Source organism: Sitophilus oryzae, unplaced genomic scaffold, assembly GCF_002938485.1.
Source record: "Sitophilus oryzae breed Bouriz unplaced genomic scaffold, Soryzae_2.0 scaffold_201_pilon_pilon, whole genome shotgun sequence".
NCBI classification, from domain to species: domain Eukaryota; kingdom Metazoa; phylum Arthropoda; class Insecta; order Coleoptera; family Curculionidae; genus Sitophilus; species Sitophilus oryzae.
The window spans coordinates 13,527-33,874 of NW_022146747.1; the positions used below are offsets into that span (position 1 = coordinate 13,527).

General features: G+C 33.2%; 1 protein-coding gene across 1 annotated transcript in view; it reads right to left on the reverse strand.

The window, feature by feature from the left end:
- LOC115884156 (vacuolar protein sorting-associated protein 13D-like) overlaps positions 1 to 19,880 on the reverse strand; it is a gene marked incomplete at its 5' end in the record, with an annotated part of 29,792 nt that extends 9,912 nt beyond the window's left edge. Inside the window, 31 exon segments of the mRNA XM_030902660.1 lie at positions 414 to 516; positions 3,892 to 4,025; positions 4,078 to 4,252; positions 4,365 to 4,481; positions 4,484 to 4,533; positions 5,151 to 5,293; positions 5,365 to 5,589; positions 6,336 to 6,551; positions 6,656 to 6,835; positions 6,890 to 6,933; positions 6,936 to 7,075; positions 7,315 to 7,498; positions 7,554 to 7,713; positions 7,948 to 8,092; positions 8,607 to 8,972; positions 11,484 to 11,704; positions 12,934 to 13,177; positions 13,283 to 13,509; positions 13,562 to 13,775; positions 13,835 to 14,006; positions 14,069 to 14,264; positions 14,617 to 15,177; positions 15,272 to 15,446; positions 15,507 to 15,742; positions 15,803 to 16,118; positions 16,230 to 16,412; positions 17,797 to 18,032; positions 18,034 to 18,104; positions 18,218 to 18,413; positions 19,398 to 19,628; positions 19,686 to 19,880. Of these exon segments, the coding sequence (XP_030758520.1) occupies positions 414 to 516; positions 3,892 to 4,025; positions 4,078 to 4,252; positions 4,365 to 4,481; positions 4,484 to 4,533; positions 5,151 to 5,293; positions 5,365 to 5,589; positions 6,336 to 6,551; positions 6,656 to 6,835; positions 6,890 to 6,933; positions 6,936 to 7,075; positions 7,315 to 7,498; positions 7,554 to 7,713; positions 7,948 to 8,092; positions 8,607 to 8,972; positions 11,484 to 11,704; positions 12,934 to 13,177; positions 13,283 to 13,509; positions 13,562 to 13,775; positions 13,835 to 14,006; positions 14,069 to 14,264; positions 14,617 to 15,177; positions 15,272 to 15,446; positions 15,507 to 15,742; positions 15,803 to 16,118; positions 16,230 to 16,412; positions 17,797 to 18,032; positions 18,034 to 18,104; positions 18,218 to 18,413; positions 19,398 to 19,628; positions 19,686 to 19,880 (6,056 nt within the window).
- Between the last annotated feature and the right edge of the window lie 468 nt (positions 19,881 to 20,348).

Here is a 20,348-nt window from a genome sequence, read left to right on the forward strand (position 1 = left end):
TAGCAATTACGCATTCATTGACAAAACAAATAACCCAGACCACGATAGTGCCAGATTGATATCACAGATGCCTTGGTATGTTTGATACTGAGTGTTTCATAAAATGTTCATTAAATGACTTTGATTTGACAACGTTGAACTGAATATTATTTTTGAATAAACACAACTGTGTATAAATACGACACTTCCCAGTAAACTGGCTGGCCTGGTCACATTGCAATCTTGTATCATCGACATCCGACCTATTGGAGCTGCTGATGGCCTTGGCGACCGAGCAGCAGTGGCCTCGGACTTCGAAGAATTTATCATTGCATTTCATTTATCTCATTATGGTGAAAACCTCATCATATTTTTATGAGCGCTTTTGTTTTTTTTGCCGAGCCGAATGTGTTCACCTCGGTCCTGTGCGGTACCTGGCTTTGCACCATTTGACAGTCGAGGTCTCGTCATCATCGATGCGCCTTTCTGATTGCTCCCGGAGCGTGGAACGGTTCCGAGTGAAGTCGGTGCGGGAGTCTGCTCACATTATCACGCGAACCGATAAAGCTGGTAATTTTAAACATTAAAATCTCGTGGGTTGAGAATCGCGAGCTCCAGTTACATGAAAAGCCCGTCTGGTCTGAAAGTCGTAGGAAATATTTTTTGAGATGAAAACCGGTGTAACTCGATTTTACTTTATCGTCTGGTCGGTGTAAATGTCGAAGTCGGTGTATCTTTTGCAATGTTCTAGTTTTTTTTTTTTTTATTAAATCTTTTATTATTATTTAATATTTTTTTTTTTTTTATATTTAAAAGAAACATGAAAATTGAGCAGCCTATGCACCAGATTGTTTTAATGCCACCACTGATGTTGGTGAATCTTTTACCACTAGATTTACAGTATGCATTAGCTGGAGATAGCAATAAATGTTATTAAAAAAATATATAAAATCGTTTTATGTATGCATTTATGTATATATTGAAAAATGAAACATTTTGTTTCTTTTGATTTGAGTATAATTTTTGTGTTGGATCTAGAGCAAGATATGTATTTAGAAATTAGGTTGGAAAATTTCAAGATGAGCAGTCATTTTGTTATAGTCCCGGGAATAACGCAACAAGCCTATAAAATCAAATTGGAGGATTCTAAACAAAGAAAATTATATCTAACAGCTGAAGTTTCATTAAATAGGGACGCAAAGATCAAGGTATATCTTATAAATTTTTATACAAACATGTTAAATAAAAAGATAAAAAAGAATTACCTTATATTTTTATAACTAAGTTAGTCGCGATATATAAGCGATATATTTTTTTAGATATCCATTCTGGCCTCGTATTGGATTGTAAATAGAACAGGACTTCCGATCGTTTTTAAACAGTCGGGAACCTCCATGGAAGCTGTGAGATTGACAGTTTGATGAGCACGAGCAAGCGAGAATGGTCTCTGCCTTTGCTTTTAGTTTTTTGGAACACGATACTAGTCAAACCATAAATGCTAGAGTCGGTAAAAGAGTCGTCTGGGATGGGACACCACAAGTAAGTGTCATATTCGAAGAATAGATGCAAATAAAGCATTTTTTAAATGTGGTACATTTGAACTACTAGGCTTGAAGTATTTTCTACATTAGTCTGTCACTGCCATATCTTCTGTCTGTAGAAAAACTATTTCTAATAATACACTCACCGGCAAAAAAAAACCGGCCACTAAAAACTAGTCCCAATTTCAAAGTCGGATTTCTCGCGAACCACTCATTAGATTTTAATGATTTTTTTTTAAATTGTAAATTAATTTCTTCTTAACGGATGCCATGTCAGAAATTATTCCGAATTTATTTTGAGCATATATATATTTACTACTGCTGCTGTACCCCTACAGGGTGTTACAAAGTTCGGGCAAAAAACTTCGGCTTATTGGTGTGCTCTGTTTATCCTCAAAATAAATTCGGAATAAAAATTTCTGACGTAGCATCCGTTAAGAAGGAATTAATTTACAATTTAAAAAAAATTATCACAATCTAATGAGTGGTTCGCGAGAAATCCAACTTTGAAATTGGGACTAGTTTTTAGTGGCCGGGTTTTTTTGCCGGAGAGTTTATATTATTTTGTATTTTAATGATACATTTGAACTATTATGCTTGAATTAGTAATATAGAAGCAGACTATATCTCCACAGATTATTTTGTATTTAATAGTACATTTGAACTACTATATTTGAAGTATTTTCTATGTTAATTTGTCAGTGTTATACCTTCTTTCTATGGAAAGACTATATCCAGTAATAGAGAGTTTTGAATTTTAGTGGTGTTCAAATTTTCATGTAAGAAAAGGCACACAATATCGCAAGTTATACGTAACTATACGCGAGGATAGGTCAGATAGAGTCTTCATCATAGGAATCGAAGTACGATTTGGTAGAGGCAAATACAGAAATACCACGATCATATTCATATCGCCCAGATTCCAACTACACAACAAAAGTTCCTATAAGTTAGCCTTTGCACAGTCACATATGGTCAAAAATTCAGTAAGTATTTTTGTAGTTTTTTTCCTATGAATTACACATTTTTTAATTAATTTTAGATCAACAGCCCACAGAGTAGAAAAGCTTTTATGAAAGCTGTGCCAAATTCTCATTTGCCTTTCCATTGGTCTGTCCTAGACAAGCCTTTGCTTCTCAGCGTTTCGATTGAAGATATTCCTGATTGTGGATGGTCAGGAGGATTCCAAATCGACACAGACAATTCAATGCATATAAATATAAGGTATAGTCAGATTCATTTTAGGGTTCCGTACCCAAAGGGTAAAACGGGAACCCTATTACTAAGACTTCGCTGTCCGTCCGTCCGTCTGTCACAAAGGTCTATCTTATGAACCGTTATAGCTAGATAGTTGATATTTTCACAGATAATGTATCTATGTTGCCGCTATAAGAACAAATACTAAAACAGACTAAATAAATAAATGTTTATAAACAAAAAGTACTTTCACTAAACATTATCTTTTAAGCAAGAATTTTACATAGAATCTTTCAAGTCCTCGGTGGTCGCGTGGTTAAAGCGTTAGACTTTACGCTGCTATGACGCTGGAGCCGTAATAAGGCAGGTTCGAATCCTAGTCAAGGCGAGTTTTTTTAATCGTTTTTTTTAATTTTTACATTTTTACATATATATTTTTACTTTACATATTTATTTTTGATTATATTGACAATTTTAGTAATGTGTTTCTTCATTTTTTTTTAAATTACTTATACGCGCATTCAAAATTTCAGCTAAATCGGAAAAAAGTTCATAATAATATAGTGCCTAATGTTGTATAGATAATGAATGGTAAGGAACCCTTCGTGCGGGAGTCCGACTCGCACTTGACCAATTTTTTTATAGAGATGCCAATTCGAGAGTATACTTTCTTCGTCTCGAAGTTGTTCTACAGGGTGCTACATATTATGTGGTGTTTACTGATGCTTATAGATAATTTTTCCGAAGTGTCTATTATATTTGGACAGAGTGGTTGTGAATTGCTTAGTACAGGTAGATATATTTACAGTCTGTTCAGCAAGAGAATATCACTCTTGACACTTCAGAGAATGCCACGTTATATTATGTTAACTTTGGCAAAATGAACACTAATTATGGGATTATTAAAAAAGGATAGAACATTTTCAGAGAGATTTTTTTTAGAAAAATATATTTTTATTGTGAAATTAATTTAATACTACACCATTTAAAAATCATTTTAAAAATCATTTTTACTCAATATAAAAATAAATTACAACCTCCCAAAGGATAAGGAAGAGTACAGGTCACGCAACTGACGTCTAAGGTTTGACCTCGCCAAAATTATTATCGGTTGTCATTCCCCAGCCGTCTTTGACGCCGTTTTTTTTACGTACGGTATATTTTAAAAATTTACCTTCAGATGTAAATTTCCACAGCTGAGATCTTTGCCCAGGTATCTTCCTAGCCAAAATAACTTTATTGTTTCGTCCTATATCCAACACCAATTCCTGGCATTCCACTTCTTGAGGATCTTTCACCTTCTGATGACTGAAACACACCCACCTTTAATTTAGACATTATTTAAACGAATGCTGTTTACTTTTTAAACGTTCCCACGAAAGCAATATATATGAAATTTTCGTAGGTTAATTCCGTCGTCGGGCCTAAGTTGTTGAGATTATACGCATGGGTTACGCCTCCTGGAGCTATCAGTTTTATGTAATTCGCTTTGGTGGGTTCATCCAGAGCGTAAGGCACACTAGAATGGGCTCTTGCTAAAAAATGGTAGAGATATAGTGTTTTTTTAGGTTAACATAATATAACGTGGCATTCTCTGAAGTGTCAAGAGTGATATTCTCTTGCTGAACAGACTGTAAATATATCTACCTGTACTAAGCAATTCACAACCACTCTGTCCAAATATAATAGACACTTCGGAAAAATTATCTACTCTTATAGGAGGCGGCATGGTGTCAGCATCAGTAAACACCACATAATATCTTAACCCTGTAGAACAACTTCGAGACGAAGAAAGTATACTCTCGAATTGGCATCTCTATAAAAAAAATTGGTAGGAGTACGGGTCGGACTCGCGCACGAAGGGTTCAGTACCATTCATTATCTATACAACATTAGGCACTATATTGTATGAACTTTTTTCCGATTTAGCTGAAATTTTGAATGCGCGTATAAGTAATTTAAAAAAATGAAGAAACACATTACTAAAAATTGTCAATATAATCAAAAATAAATATGTAAAAGTAAAATATATGTAAAATATGTAAAAATTAAAAAAAAACGATTAAAAAAACTCGCCTTGACTAGGATTCGAGCCTGCCTTATTACGGCTCCAACGTCATAGCAGCGTAAAGTCCTAACGCTTTAACTACGCGGCCACCGAGGACTTGAAAGATTCTATGTAAAATTCTTACTTAAAAAGATAATGTTTAGTGAAATTTTTGTTTGCCAACATTTTATTTAATTCTGTTTTTAGTATTTGTTCATAGCGGCAACATAGATACATTATCTGTGAAAATATCAACTATCTAGCTATAACGGTTCACATAAGATAGACCTTTGCGACAGACGGACGGACGGACAGCGAGTATGCTTAGTAATAGGGTTCCATTTTTACCCTTTGGGTACGGAACCCTAAAAATGGTCTGACTATACCTTATATTTATATGCATTGAATTGTCTGTGTCGATTTGGAATCCTCCTGACCATCCACAATCAGGAATATCTTCAATCGAAACGCTGAGAAGCAAAACATCAGGTTGATTGTGGAAGAACAAATAGAAGACTGGCTTTCCAAGCTTTTCTCTGTTGATCTAGAAATTAATTAAAAAATGTATGTAATTTATAGCCGAAACTACAAAAAGCTTACAGATTTTTGACCATATGTGTTTGTGCAAAGGCCCAACTTATAGGAACTTTTGTTGTGTAGTTGGAATCTGGGCGATATGAATATGATCGTGGTATTTCTGTATTTGCCTCTACCAAATCGTACTTCGATTCCTATGATGAAGACTCTATCTGACCTATCCTCGCGTATAGTTACGTATAACTTGCGATATTGTGTGCCTTTTCTTACATGAAAATTTGAACACCACTAAAATTCAAAACTCTCTATTACTGGATATAGTCTTTCCATAGAAAGAAGGTATAACACTGACAAATTAACGCGAAAATACTTCCAAATATAGTAGTTCAAAATGTACTATTAATACAAAATAATCTATTATTAGATATAGTCTGCTTCTATATTACTAATTCAAGCATAATAGTTCAAATGCTATCATTAAATACAAAATAATATAAACTCTCCGGCAAAAAACTACGGCCACTAAAAACTAGTCCCAATTTAAAGAGTTGGATTTCTGCTTGAACCACTCATTAGATTGTGATAATTTTTTTAAATTATTAAATTAATTCCTTCTTAACGGATGCTACGTCAAATTTATTCAATTTATTTTGAGGGATAAACAGAGCACACCAATAAGCCGAAGTTTTTTGCCCGAACTTTCTTTCTAACACCTATGGATGGTGCCTTGATGATAAATATATATATGCTCAAAATAAATTCGGAATAAAATTTCTGACATCCGTTAGAAGAGTAATTTCAATTTAAAAAAATCATTAAAATCTATTAGGTAGTTTCATGAAAATCGACTGAAAGTGGGACTAGTTTTAATTAAATAGTTTGGGAATGAAGGTGTTTATTAGAAATAGTTTTTCTACAGACAGAAGATATGGCAGTGACAGACTAATGTAGAAAATACTTCAAGCCTAGTAGTTCAAATGTACCACATTTAAAAAATGCTTTATTTGCATCTATTCTTCGAATATGACACTTACTTGTGGTGTCCCATCCCAGACGACTCTTTTACCGACTCTAGCATTTATGGTTTGACTAGTATCGTGTTCCAAAAAACTAAAAAGCAAAGGCGAGACCATTCTCGCTTGCTCGTGCTCATCAAACTGTCCTGCAGCTTCCATGGAGGTTCCCGACTGTTTAAAAACGATCGGAAGTCCTGTTCTATTTACAATCCAATACGAGGCCAGAATGGATATCTAAAAATATATCGCTTATATATCGCGACTAACTTAGTTATAAAAATAGGTAATTCTTTTATCTTTTTATTTAACATGTTTGTATAAAAATTTATAAGATATACCTTGATCTTTGCGTCCCTATTTAATGAAACTTCAGCTGTTAGATATAATTTTCTTTGTTTAGAATCCTCCAATTTGATTTTATAGGCTTGTTGCGTTATTCCCGGGACTATAACAAAATGACTGCTCATCTTGAAATTTTCCAACCTAATTTCTAAATACATATCTTGCTCTAGATCAACCTAAAAATTATACTCAATCAAAACAAAGAATGTTTCATTTTCAATAGGAGTTACATGTGTCAATGCTGCGCTACACCCTGGTTTAATAACATTGCTATTCCAGCCAATGCATACAATAATCAGTGGTAAAAAAGATTCACCAACATCAGTGGTGGCATTAAAACAATCTGGTGCATAGGCTGCTCAATTTTCATGTTTCTTTCAACCAAGACTTTTTCCCGCAACGATTGAGCGCAAAATCTAGAATATTAAATGAAATGAACAGTAAAAACTGAAGATTTTCTCTGGTCAACAAGAATAAATTGTTACAAAGTCTTTCCATCGAAAGAATACACGACTGACAGTAATTTTTGACAGATGACGTCGTAAAATGACAGTTACGGACTGTCATCTGTCAAAATGTTTCCTGACTCGTTGGACAGACTTTATGCTTAACAAGATATAATTTATAACCACAGATTTAATGTTTAAATTATAACCTGTAGTTGTCTCCCTTGTGTGTATGACAGGCTCCACTTTGTATTCTTTGACTACTCAAAGATTCGTTCCACATCAGGGTAGTATTAGAAAACGTATATTGATGAGCTAGTCCTGTTGGTCTAATATTTATCAAAGAATGGGCATGCGCTATAGGTAAAGCCAGACACCCTTTAGGTTCCAGTGTACAATTTTTGTTGGTAAATCAAAAACAAAGTATTTAAAAAAAAAAAAAAAAAAAAAAAAAATTTATATTTAATTACAATGGAAATGAAATCATGAGGTAATCTACTTTCCAACTTCATTTCGATGGCGTGAGGTAAATTATTGGTAATTCTTAGTCCGGACCTCACTGTAACTAATTTTCTTGCTGATCCTTCCAAGGCCACATCAGAGCTCAACTCAGGTGGAAAATATCGATGATCCCAGAAATTATTCATAAAGATTTTACAAAGAATAATGGACAAACTGTGGATTTACATGCACAAATTAAGTGTCATTGTTTATACGCAGTTTTATTGGCTCTATTTCAAAAATAATATACCATAGTTCAACGTTGTATAAAATCAAAGAATCATCATTTAATGAACGATTTTTATGAAACACTCTTTATATCGTAGAAGTATCAAACATACCCTATTAAGAACATCTGCTGGAGTATCCCTAAAATACGTGCCAACTTTATCGATAGTTATAGGTTCAACTGGGTGCCATCCATCTATTTTGACTGTCAAATAGTGCAGCTCCAATTTATGAGAATTTTGATACCTTGATTTACCTATGAAAAATACAAAAACTTATAAAAAAAAAAAAAACGATAATTAGTATGTTAGTATAGGACATAAATTTGGATTGATCTCAATTCTTTTCTGGTCACTTCCTGTTTCACTGGAATGACTGAAATTAAAATTAGTAGTTTTATCACAGCTTCAAGCACTTTTAGGGGATGGCACTTTTAAAATACTCTATTTTTAAGCAAATATGTCAGTTGTTGATTGTTTAAAATGTCATTCTATCTTAGAAATGTCATTTCTATCGAATAAAACAAAAATATCGAGAGTTCCCATTTAAAAATCAAAAATTTTATTTATTTATTCTAAAAACTGTTTTTCTAAAATGAATAATCGAAAAATTGAATAACATACACAAATCCTGATTTGTCATATACATACATACCAAATCTCGTTTTTATCTGAAAAATAAGAAAGTTATAAGGGAAACACTTTGAAAAAAACACCTTGTATGGCATTGAACTCTGAAATATATAAAAAATTTTATGTCCTCTAAATACCCTCTGTTAGTAAAAGAAAACGGTATCGTGTCCCCAGCTTCCGCAATAATCCAGTTATCCTCATTATTCGGTATCAGAGGTTTTGGAGTATTCAAGTTGCTCAAGAGCAAGGTAAACTTCAAACTGCTACCCGTGTCGTTCTTTAAAGCAAAAGGTATAAAAGGAGACCTTCTTCTGAAACTCATTGTGCCTTTCTGCGCGACACTGGACTTCTTCATGAAATCATTAATCCAGTTTTCTTTAACTTGTCTGTACAAGTCCATAAAGGTGGAGGTCATGTTGAAGTTTAACGTGTGATCTGATTGGACCTTTAGCTTGAGGCGGGTCTTTAACATTTGTGGCATGTTTTTCTCCCACGATATTTTACAGCTAAAATTATGAAAAAAAAAAAAAAAAAAATTAGGAGTAAAAATGATTTCTTTTGTGGTGAGGTTGAGTACAAAACGTACAAAAAGTATTATATTTTTCAAACGTCATAAAAGTATTAACTTTTAAGACGTGATTGACAATATAAAAAAGCCATCTTAACGCCTAGGCATAAGAATAAAGCACTTTATGCCTAGGTATAAAAGTACGAAAATATATTTTCATTAAACATGGCATGAAAGTAACAAATTCAACGAGAGCAACCATAGATTCCTCGATATACAGGGCTGTTGACCAAGGAGACGACACGGAGTATTGTAGCCAAAACGATTAGATTTTTTAAAATTGTAAATTTTTTTTTTTTATTTTTTTTTATTAGAGCTACAATTTAGTAAACATTTTACAAGATACAGAGTGTCCCAAAATAAATAAAAAATATCAAAGTTACTTTTTTAAATGATCACCCAGAAGATAATACATTTTTAGTTTCTACGATTAAAATAAATTTGATAAAGGTTTATTACACTTAAACCTTACAGTTTTGAAATATTTCTCACCTTTGTGAAATTGTAGTCAAAATTTTAAGGCTTCATTTCCAAGGATATCAAAGTTTTAATACTCAAATATTTACTGAAGTTTATTTTATTGATGAGTTATTGTGTTGCACAATTAAAATTATACTATTTTATATAGAGGTCTAAAAATTTTATTTTTAAATACCAAAAAAAAATATTCACACTATTTTATCCAATAGCGTTTTTAGAAAGAGATGAGAATCAGATGCACACTTAATTGTTCATCAAATTGTATTATAATTTGATAGACAATAAAATTAAAAAAAAAAAAAATTTTCTTGTAATTTTAAATTCATTTATTTTTTTTTTTTTTTAGATTATTTTAAAGATGTACCAAATTTTTAAAGAGTACAGATACCAAAATTGTCGATGGTGGAAGCTCATTTCCATTTCCATTAAAAATAAAAACTACTTAAATATTTTGTTAAAGAGGACCAATCAATATGATTCCAGTATTCAAACCTACATTGATTGGACTGGGTTTATCTGATTTCAATAATAATTGCTCCAAAACTAAAAAAACTGAATTTTTTATGTGTATTAGACAGTGTGGTAAAAGTAACACCTTAAAATGATATTTCATTTTTCACAAATGCCATTTGTAACAGAGACATTCATTTTATAACTTTATTATTATATTGATTTCATCCAAATCCATTTATTTAGAATAATTTATTCATGAAATATAATTAAGTATGTAATTAATTAGTATTTGGGTGGGAAATAATGGTGGTATATTTAATTAATGGTGTACTCTTTATGAAGATTTAAATAGTTTCTTTTGCATACACGGCTTTAGGGCTAGTAATATTACCATTTTGTTAAAAAACGTACATTTGTACACTTGTTGCTTTAAAACAATCTAAAATGTCAATATTCCATGGGTATATTGATAAATGAGGTCTAAATTATAAGAAATGCATTTCTACGAAAACTCATGGATAGGTAAAAGTGGTATAATACAATCTGATAGACAAATTAAATTATGCATCCGATTCTCCTAAAAATATACAGGGCGTCTACTTAAATTAAAACAACAAGCATTGCCAAGCTTAAAGCTAGTAATTATTTAAAATAAAATTTTAGACACTCTAAACTTTTACTGCAATTTTAGACACACTAAATTTTTACTGCAATTTCACAAAATTGAAAATATTTCAAAAACGGTAAGGTTTAAGTGTGATAAACCTTAATAAAATTTACCTTTATTTCAATCGTAGAATCTAAAAATAGAATGATATACAGGGTATTCTATTTAAAAAAATACAACTATAACATTTTTTACTTATTTGGGACACTCTGTATCTTTTAAAATTATTTCTAAATTGTAGCTCTAATAGTCCTTCAACGAACCCAAAACTTAAAATTTGTAAAAATCTAATCGTTTAGCTACAATATTCCGTGTCGTATGTGGTGAACAACCCTGTATAATTACATACAAGGTATGACTTTTAAATATTTTTATACTATTTGGAACGTTTGAAATTGTTTAAAAACTTATTTGTGGCGTTTGAAAAAAAATTGCATGTTCTATTCGGAGTAAAAATTACTTATTGTGCCTCGGCTGTATGTCGTCAAACGTACACAGCCTCGCTACAAGTGTCATTTTAGCTCCTAATAAAACAATAAACTATTTTACTAGAAAAAAATAGCAGGTTTGCTATTTCTTTTTCAAACGTCCACAAATAATGTTTTAAACAATTTCAAACGTCAATTTAAAATAATATAAAAAGTAATAACTTGTAAGTAATTATATGTATATCGAGCAATAATGAATACAGTTAAATTTGACAATTAATATCAGTTATTCTTTTGTTACAGGACATCATCAGGACATGTTGAATTGATTCTACATTATTATTTTAATAACTCAATAATAAAAAAATCAAATTGTGTGCAAACTTTTACAGAATTACTCTTTTATAATAATTTCACTTACATCCAAGGTTCAATTATTGGTTCCCATCCAGAAAGAACCCTGTTGTAATAGTCGCTAGCCAGAGAGCAGTGTATATAACCATTAGAACCAACTGGATTTGTAAAATTTATATCAGGCAACGTTTGTACGAATTCCAGATCAGAGAACAGCAGCTCTATTAAGGGTACATCAGAATCACCACAATCGTCGATGATACAGATGGAAATACAACTAGCTTTAATCTAAAAATAAAACAAAAATATATAACAGAATGCAAAAAAAAATGTTTTAAATAATCATGATACACATACAACTACATTGATACTAAAGGCAAGCAAAAAGTTATATAATTTTTTTTTATTATATAGAAATAACAGCCTCAACTGTTGTTTCGAAATAACATCTGGTAGTGGAACTGTTACTATTATTTAAAAATAACATGTTTCTGTTATTTATATTTTTTTCGTTGCTTGCATAGTTTGGATTATAATGTTCATATAGAGTTGAATTCCACATGACATAACAACAACCTGTCTGTCAAACGATAGAAATGCTTTTGATAGAGACATTCAGAAGTTGACAGAAAAATCAATTTTATTTGAATTAAAGCTGTATTCCGTTGCAAAACCAGGCGAACCAGACCGGTAAACTACGGTAAAGAGCAGTTCCTGAAAAACATCGGTTTGTTACGGAACGGTTTGGTAAAATACTGAAAACGTTTTCTAAATTTCAATACCTCTATTATAAAATTTATCTTTTATGCATTTTTAATGTACCTATTCTCTGCTTTTACGTTTGATTCGTCTTTTCAATGGAGTTTAATATTGAAAAGTACTTTATTAATAAACTGATAAACTCGTTAGACAGCTCAAATGAAGATTTGCAGGTCGAATGTTAAAACAGATCAATAATAAATAAACAAATCTAATCAATATTTATATTTTTATAGCTTACAAAACATTCACGATTACTTGTCTTGTTTTTCATGTTTTCTTTAAATGTTCCTGACTTTAAGAAACAATGGCTGCATGATAAATTTAAATGGTCCTAAAAAGTCATTCTATTTAGTTAATGAAATTTATTTTACCTTTACTGCCTACCTCCATTGCTTTTGGATGTAAATACAAAATATTGTTACAAATTTTAGAAATTAAATGAAAATATCACTAGAACTTCCAGTATTTGCTTGATTTCTGTCACATAAATGACAATGATTGACAAACAAAACCAGAAAAACCAGCCTTCTCGCGCTGGTTAGTTTGGTGACAGTAATAACCGAATTTTTCGGAAACCGTGTTCCGTAATAAGAAAACTTTCAGGAAACCAATGGAAACAGAACATAAAACCATAACCAAGGTAAACAACGAAATACACCCTAAAATAACAATCAACAAGAGTCACTGTCATGAATTCTGTCATTGAACAGACAACGCCAGTTGTGTATGTATCGTGCAAATAATTGTGTCCTTACTTCAATGGTTTTTATATCTAAAGTTTTCTTCTGTTTAATGTTATAATTAACTTTGGCATGCTGAGTCAGCCAAATTGCTGCGTCATCCAGTCTATTTTCAGATGTTTCCAAGGCTTTCAAACAATCTTCGTTGTTAAAACCCAGCGCCATTAATACCTTTAATTTATTTCTTAATTTAGGAGATTCTTCTATTTCTTTTTCCTGTCCAGTCATGAATTGTTTTGGTAAAGAGTCCAACATTTGTCTAGAAATTTTACAAATTATTAGAAAACTATCTATAACTTTGAAACAATAATCAGGAAAAACTCTTGTCAATGTATATTACATGTTTTATCTGTTATAAACCTACTTGAACATGCACATGTCATGATAAGACAATCGAACTGTCAAAAACTGTAGCTGTATTTCCATAAGACCATCTTTAACTACTTCAATGTTCAGAGTGATTGGGTCAATAATGGATAAGGCTGTTTCATCTTCAATTCCCAAAATACACGAAAACATTTCACAGTTATTTAAGCTACAGGACAATGGCTTTTCTAAATGGTTTGGCCGGTATTTTACCACTGTCGTACTCTAAAAAAACACTCAGTATCATAATACATTTAGTGTTTTCAAATTGCTTTACCTTTAAAATAACTGCGTTACTATCCCACTGAGCTGAATCTTCAACAACTACCAGCTCAGAATCTGTAACGTTTAGTTTAAGTTCAAAAGAAATATCTCGACCAGTACTCAGAGTTTTCGTTATTTTCTGATGCTCAGGACTGGTATAAATCATCTCAAACTCCTGGAAAATAAACTCCCTCACTGATTCCCACCAATCAAATATCGCCATCAGTCTAAAACAATTAAAATATTGAATTATATAGAACGGGTCATTTGAAATACTTTCGTTTACCTCATGTTATTCAGTAAAATCGTCACTTTTATGTGATCCTGCCGTCTCCTGCTGTGTATTTCGGCCTGGACAAGATCACTGGACCCTGCAGAGTTCTTTATAGGCTGCAGGATATTCGTAAATACGTTATTATTGTTTTTAGACTCGTGTTCTGAACCTTCAAATCTTGTATCTGTAAGAAAAAACGTATTATCAAAATGTATGTATGTTTGGTGTTCGATTGATTTATTTTACCAAGAACTAGAATTTCTTGTGAAACTAGGTCAACATCTTGACTTAGATTACTGAATGTTTCAACAGTTAAGTGTGATTTTATGAAGTTGATGCATGTTAATGGTGAGTGGTATCCATGAGACATTACCAACCGTAAAGAAACGTTTTGCATGTTCAATTTTATGGATGATATAATCCATTCTTCTCTGGATTCCATCTAAAATATGTAAAGCATAATATATTGATAAATTTGATGTCAAAATTAACAAATATTTATTAAAATAAACCTAAATCCAGAAATTCATATTATCTCTATTGATTTAAATGACATGTTTTTCAATGAGTTTCTGGCTGACTTGTAGAGATAGTTCTTTACACATAACATTTCGTTTAAAACAAACATTTAACACTGTGTAAGATAAAGCTTTGGTTCAAACGAAAAATATTAGATTGCTTTTGCAAGCCAAAACCAAAAAATATCAAATTCGATTGAGTAGTTCAAAAAATGCAAATTGCTGAATTTAATGTTATTTTTTTTAAATTCGCGTGTATACTATTAAAACAATAACCTCAATGCTAGCACTCCTCAAATAGACCGAAGGAAATATTCTTTCCGTATCTTCACCCAAATTATAAGTCAATAAACCTCTGATTAATTTGTACTGTTGTAAGTCTAATGCTCCGTCTAGAGTAGACAAATTTCCATATATACTCGAATCGGCAACGATGTGACAGAAGTTTTTGTACAAGTTCCTTTCATACTGAAGTTTTAGTTCAAACTTTTTCGTTAACAAAGACGGTCCTTTTCTCATAATAAACGACGAACCAAATTTAAAGCTATTATCTGAAGACTTCTTTAAAGGACTGAGTTCGCTCTCTTTGATGCCTGTGTACAGGTCCATGTTTTCTAAGTTAATGTGCATCACCTCAAGGAGGCACTTCTTTTTGGATTCTGTATCGGATAAGACGCTTATAGTGCCTTCGTCACCAGAAAGTTTGAAAGTGTTTGTGATCACGAGTTGTCCTAGGTCAATGATGAGTAAACTGGTAGATTTTGAGCTTACAGGAAGTAGGATTATTGGAGAACCAACCTTGAGATTGAGTGACAACCGGAAAGGTTCACTTGAAACCTACAAAAAATAATTTTCTATTGTTAGCAGTGTGTTGAACCATTATAATTATAATTTGTTTGAATCAAAGTGTCTAAATTGTTTCAGTACTTACTAATTTTCCACTGGTAGCTGCATGTATACCCTTCATCACTGTTGCCTGCCTTTCAATAAACTTGTTAAAAAACGCCTGTATTTCCGCTACAAACCGCTTAGTGTGAACGTACATAACTGACGCCATATCCAACTTCAATAGCGCATCATATTCTTTTTCAGCGCTTGGCGCATGCCTGCAACAATCATATTTTTAATTCCTACCCTGTTTAAAAGAATAAATCTTTATATTATACCGTATATATTGAAACTGCAAAGCTTCTTTCCCAGATGTAAGGAACCTTTCACGATAGATTTGACCGTGTAATGTCATGTCTAACAGCGACATAGAACCTAATTTTCCAGTGACTTCTTTGTATAATCCTCGAGTGCTTATTAGAATTTCAACGCTGGATATGTTCGCTCTGGCTATTTCCATGTCTGGCTTGACCAAAACCACTGTAAGAGAGCACACTGTAATATCTGTCAACGCCTGAAAAAAAAAGAAATAAAGAATAGTTAAATTCATTAGAAGAAAAAAGAGTATACTTACTTTATGTTTATTTTCTAAACTTGCTTTTCTCTCTTCAGTGCTGCTGCTCAGATTAGTGTTAGAAGAATATTTGCTGGCTGAATTGGAACCACTAAAAAAATCTATAACCACCACCCAAGATGGAACGCTTATCACCAAATCCAGACAACTGAAGTCCACGGATGTGGATCTGTGGGTGGAATTATACTGGGTGTCGAAATTTGGAGCTGCTGGATCCACGATAATTGAGGAAACAAGAACAAGATTCTTTTCTAGTCTCGTACGACCATGAGTGGGGCTTGGAGGTGGTGTTGATGGATAATTAGATGTTTCAGGTCTGAAATTCCTAAAAATATGGTTTTTAATCACCTAAATTTTCAAAGCAAAAAGTATCGGTAAATGTGTCTTTTATATAATTAAAATTACACAGTTATAATATGATACTTACTCTGTATTTTGGGGAATATGCACCGTCCCGAAGACGTTGCCCGTTTCTAAGTGATCGGGCAAAGATCCATGCATCACACCGGAAATGTGAGGATGTGAGGTTATATCAGGGCAGGATCTTGACACGCAAGTCGTGTTTGGTGGTGGATCCGATCCGTTTGAAGATATAACCATGGAACGTTGCCTAAAAAATACTTTATTAAAGTAAATAATAGTTATTTATACACCAAAGGTGTTAGTAAAGGGATAATAATGTTGGTAAGCCGCTTTGTATTTCATAAAGAATATATTTGGGTTGGCATTTCTGGCCTAACGACATCCATCAGCGAGTCCGCCTAAATATTCAAAGTGCTAGTGACCGAATGAAGGAACACTACGACATTCAAGCTGAGCATGGAGGACACCAACCAGGGAAGTTGGTGTGGCTATACAACCCGCAGAGACGTCGTGGGTTATCTCCGAAGCTACAATCCTCGTGGGGAAGGGCCATACGAAGTCATGGATAGGATTAATGACGTCGTATACCGTATCAGAAAATTGCCAAAAGGAAAACCGAATTCGGAGATGTCCTTTGACGATTTCATGGCCCGATACAACAGCAGTGAGAAGGCTCGCTATGTGTGTAACCAAAGAAGATCAACGACACCTCTTTTCCGTGCCTGATTATTCGCTCGCTCATTGTATGGCCCGAGATTTGCGTGATGTCCAGAGGAATCGCTGCGACATTCAATGAGAAGTTTGGGCGTGTCGGAGAACTACGCCGACAGGATCCAGAGGTTGGATGCGTCTTGAGGCTAACCGACAATGCACATGGTCAAGCAAGACACATCTTTACCTGGTCACCAAGAAATGGTCCCCGAGTAAGCCGACTTATCTCAATCTATGGAAAACCCTGATTGAACTGAGAGAAGCCCTGCTAAACAACAACATTGCACGATTAGCCATTCCGAAGCTGGCATGAGGACTCGATGGTTTGAGTTGGCGTACAATCCGGAACATGATTGAAGTCTTGTTCAGATTTACGGGAATCGAGATCCTTGTTTGCTGCTACAACCCAAAGCTGAGATCGGGAGAGAAAACTGTAGACTGCTATTTCTACCAGACTTCGCAATGTACCAGGGGCCAGCTTTGCAAATACCTTCATTCAGGGGCAGTGTTGCGGACCGGTGTGGACTCGACCTAACCTAACTATATGGCCCGCCCTCGGATGACCTTAACATCGCATTAAAAGAATAGACACCGTAATGATTCATTCGAAGATTCGAGAGAATCGAGAGTCCCACTGGAATAAGAGTAGTACATACGAGAACATTCAAAACCTTTCTATGCACCTAACGATCTATGGACTATTCTAGAGACCTTTAGCTGTAGGAACAAAAGCCGGCGGCTGTGGCCTAAAGAGGGCAGTTGACGCGCAAAAATAAATAAATTCTTAGTTATAAATCGTTTGTAAATAGTTCTATAAGTCTTTTATCGTTACTGTTTTTGTTAATTAGTGTTAAATAAATAGTGTTTAAATATATTGTGACTTTCTATCCACACGGAACCGACGAAAAACGTAACAATACCTTGATCCTTCGGGTTGAAGCAAATCCTCCATAAAAATCGACCTCAGAGATATCAAGACGTTTGTCTCGTATTTGTGAGATTTTTCGTAGTTAAATTTAAAATCCTGAAAACTTAAATCGACCAATCCTTGCTCTCCGTTGGGCCCATCACCTCTCAGTTCTATGGTAAATATGGGCAGTTCAAAGTTTACTTTTATTAAAAGATTAATATTTTTGTGATGTGTTTTTCGTATTTTTTGTAAAAGAGGTGGAGCTAGGGGAGAAGAGTTTTGCTCTGATGTGGGGATCCATATTCAGTGTCGTTACACCTAAAATATATAATTTATTCCAGAGATACATACATCCAAATATCTTGGAATTATTTTAATGTCATTCTCGGTAAGAAAAAAAATAATTGTTCGAATATTTACGAATAATTTACCCGTATCTTCCTCTGTAATATCGCTAAGTATCGGCTGAGACCTGATATTAGTCCTAGAAACACCCTGTGAATCATTCAAAGTAGGGGAGGAAGTAAGCCACTGTACTGTATCCAAAACCTGTTCATACTGCGACCTTGACAATGACACTTTTAAAGCTGTCACTATACTTCCCGACACTTCAATAACGTTAGGCGGCTAAAATTATTAATAAAATATGTTATACAGGGTGGTCCGAACTATATTCCGGAAAATTCCTCAGCATATTCTGCAGATGAAAATAAGTAAAAAAGTTTGTATAAATGTTCTAAAATGCTAAGTTTCGGAGATACAGGGTGTAGAAATTTCTTTTCTGTCTTTCTATTTTTATTTCGATTTTTTCCAAATAATTTATTAGTAACGTCAATATTTCGATGAAAATTGGTGTCTGGAAGTTTTTTGACATGAAAAATTTGATTTTGATGTCAATGTAACTCCTACATATAGAGGGCGCCACCTACATATTTTTTAACTGGTTTGTAGAGTAATAACTTTTCGTCCGTATCTGTATAAAACTACTGAGGAAAAAAATATACATTTGCGACGTTTTTACGCGCAAATGTATATACTCTCGTTTCTCGAGATATTTGGAATCGAAATTATTAATACCTATCATCATTGACATAGATTAAACATGTTGACTAAATAGTTATTAGACTGAAATCATAAATTTGAAATGTGTTTGTGCCAAAAGTTCAACAGAAACTGTTTTGTCATCATTTTTTCGCAGAAAAATTTATGATTAATTTAAAAAATTAAAAATTTCCCAAATTATTTCAGTCAAATAACTATCAACGTGTTTATTTTTTGTCAATAATGACATGTATTGACTATTTCTATTCTAAATGTCTTGAGAACAGTTAGGTTAGGTTAGGAAATGTATATTTTTTTCACTCTGTAGATTTATACAGATACGGGCAAAGTTATTACTCTTCAAAACAGTTAAAACACATGTAGGTGGCGCCCGTTACTTCATAAATTATTTGGAAAAAATCGAAATAAAAATAATACCTAAAACTAAGCATTTTAGGACATAAATTTATAAGAACATTTTTACATATTTTTATCTGCAGAACATGCTGCCGAAGTTTCCGAAATACAGTTCGAACCACCCTGTATATTAATAAAAAAATTCAAATATACCTTCTCTAATAATGCATCATAATCTTCTTCGTTGTCTAAAAGAATACTCTCATCCATTTTTCCTTTACTATATTTTCTTATTTCTCTATCTATATTCAATTGAAGCATGGTGTCATGCAGAATAGGTTTGGCTAAATTTTTACAGCTATATAAAACCTCAGGCTTGCTTATCATTGGTCCAGGAACTCTTCTCGAACTGATATTCAACGAATATATATTCATATCTCTAACCTAGTAATTACAATTTTTTCATAATCATGATTTTTTGAAAAAATGCAATTTTCTTACCTCAAAATCGTAATGTTCTTTCCTACTCTCAGACGGATCATAGAAATAACCATCGTTAATACTATCGCTGGAATTGCTGTAACTATTAGTTATCTTGATTTTACCTAAATGGGCTACAAAAACCTCTGTACTGGCATGGGATCTAGGTAAAACCAAAACGGGACTGTCCAGTTCAATATCTAAATTAACGTCTAAAAAAAATTATATCAGTTTATTCACTTCATACATTGAGTGGTCAGAATTAAAACGGATCAAGACCTATTTCCTACTATTTTAAGATAATCGTTTTTATACGTCTATAAAATATTGTTTTTTCTAGTAGAGAAATAAAGTCATACTTCACGCATTAAGCAGCTATAGCCTGTTTCAGAAGTGAAATGGATCAAATCCATAAAATATACATCGCTGTGCGCGATTTTAACAAACGTGCTAAAGTTTAGAGCTAAAAAAATATTTTTTTGATAAAGTGGATGGCAATTGCTGTCCTCCATTCGCGAACTTCGAGTTCCGGGCTTAACGCCCTGGGGCTACTCGAGAACGGTTCTAAAAGGAACGGTGAGCGATAGCCTGGTGCCTCCATACGGCGCGGAACAGTTCTGGAACTTTATGACTCAATTGAATGGAGTGAGAGTATCGCGTTCTTGAAGAGTTCAGAGCTGCTCA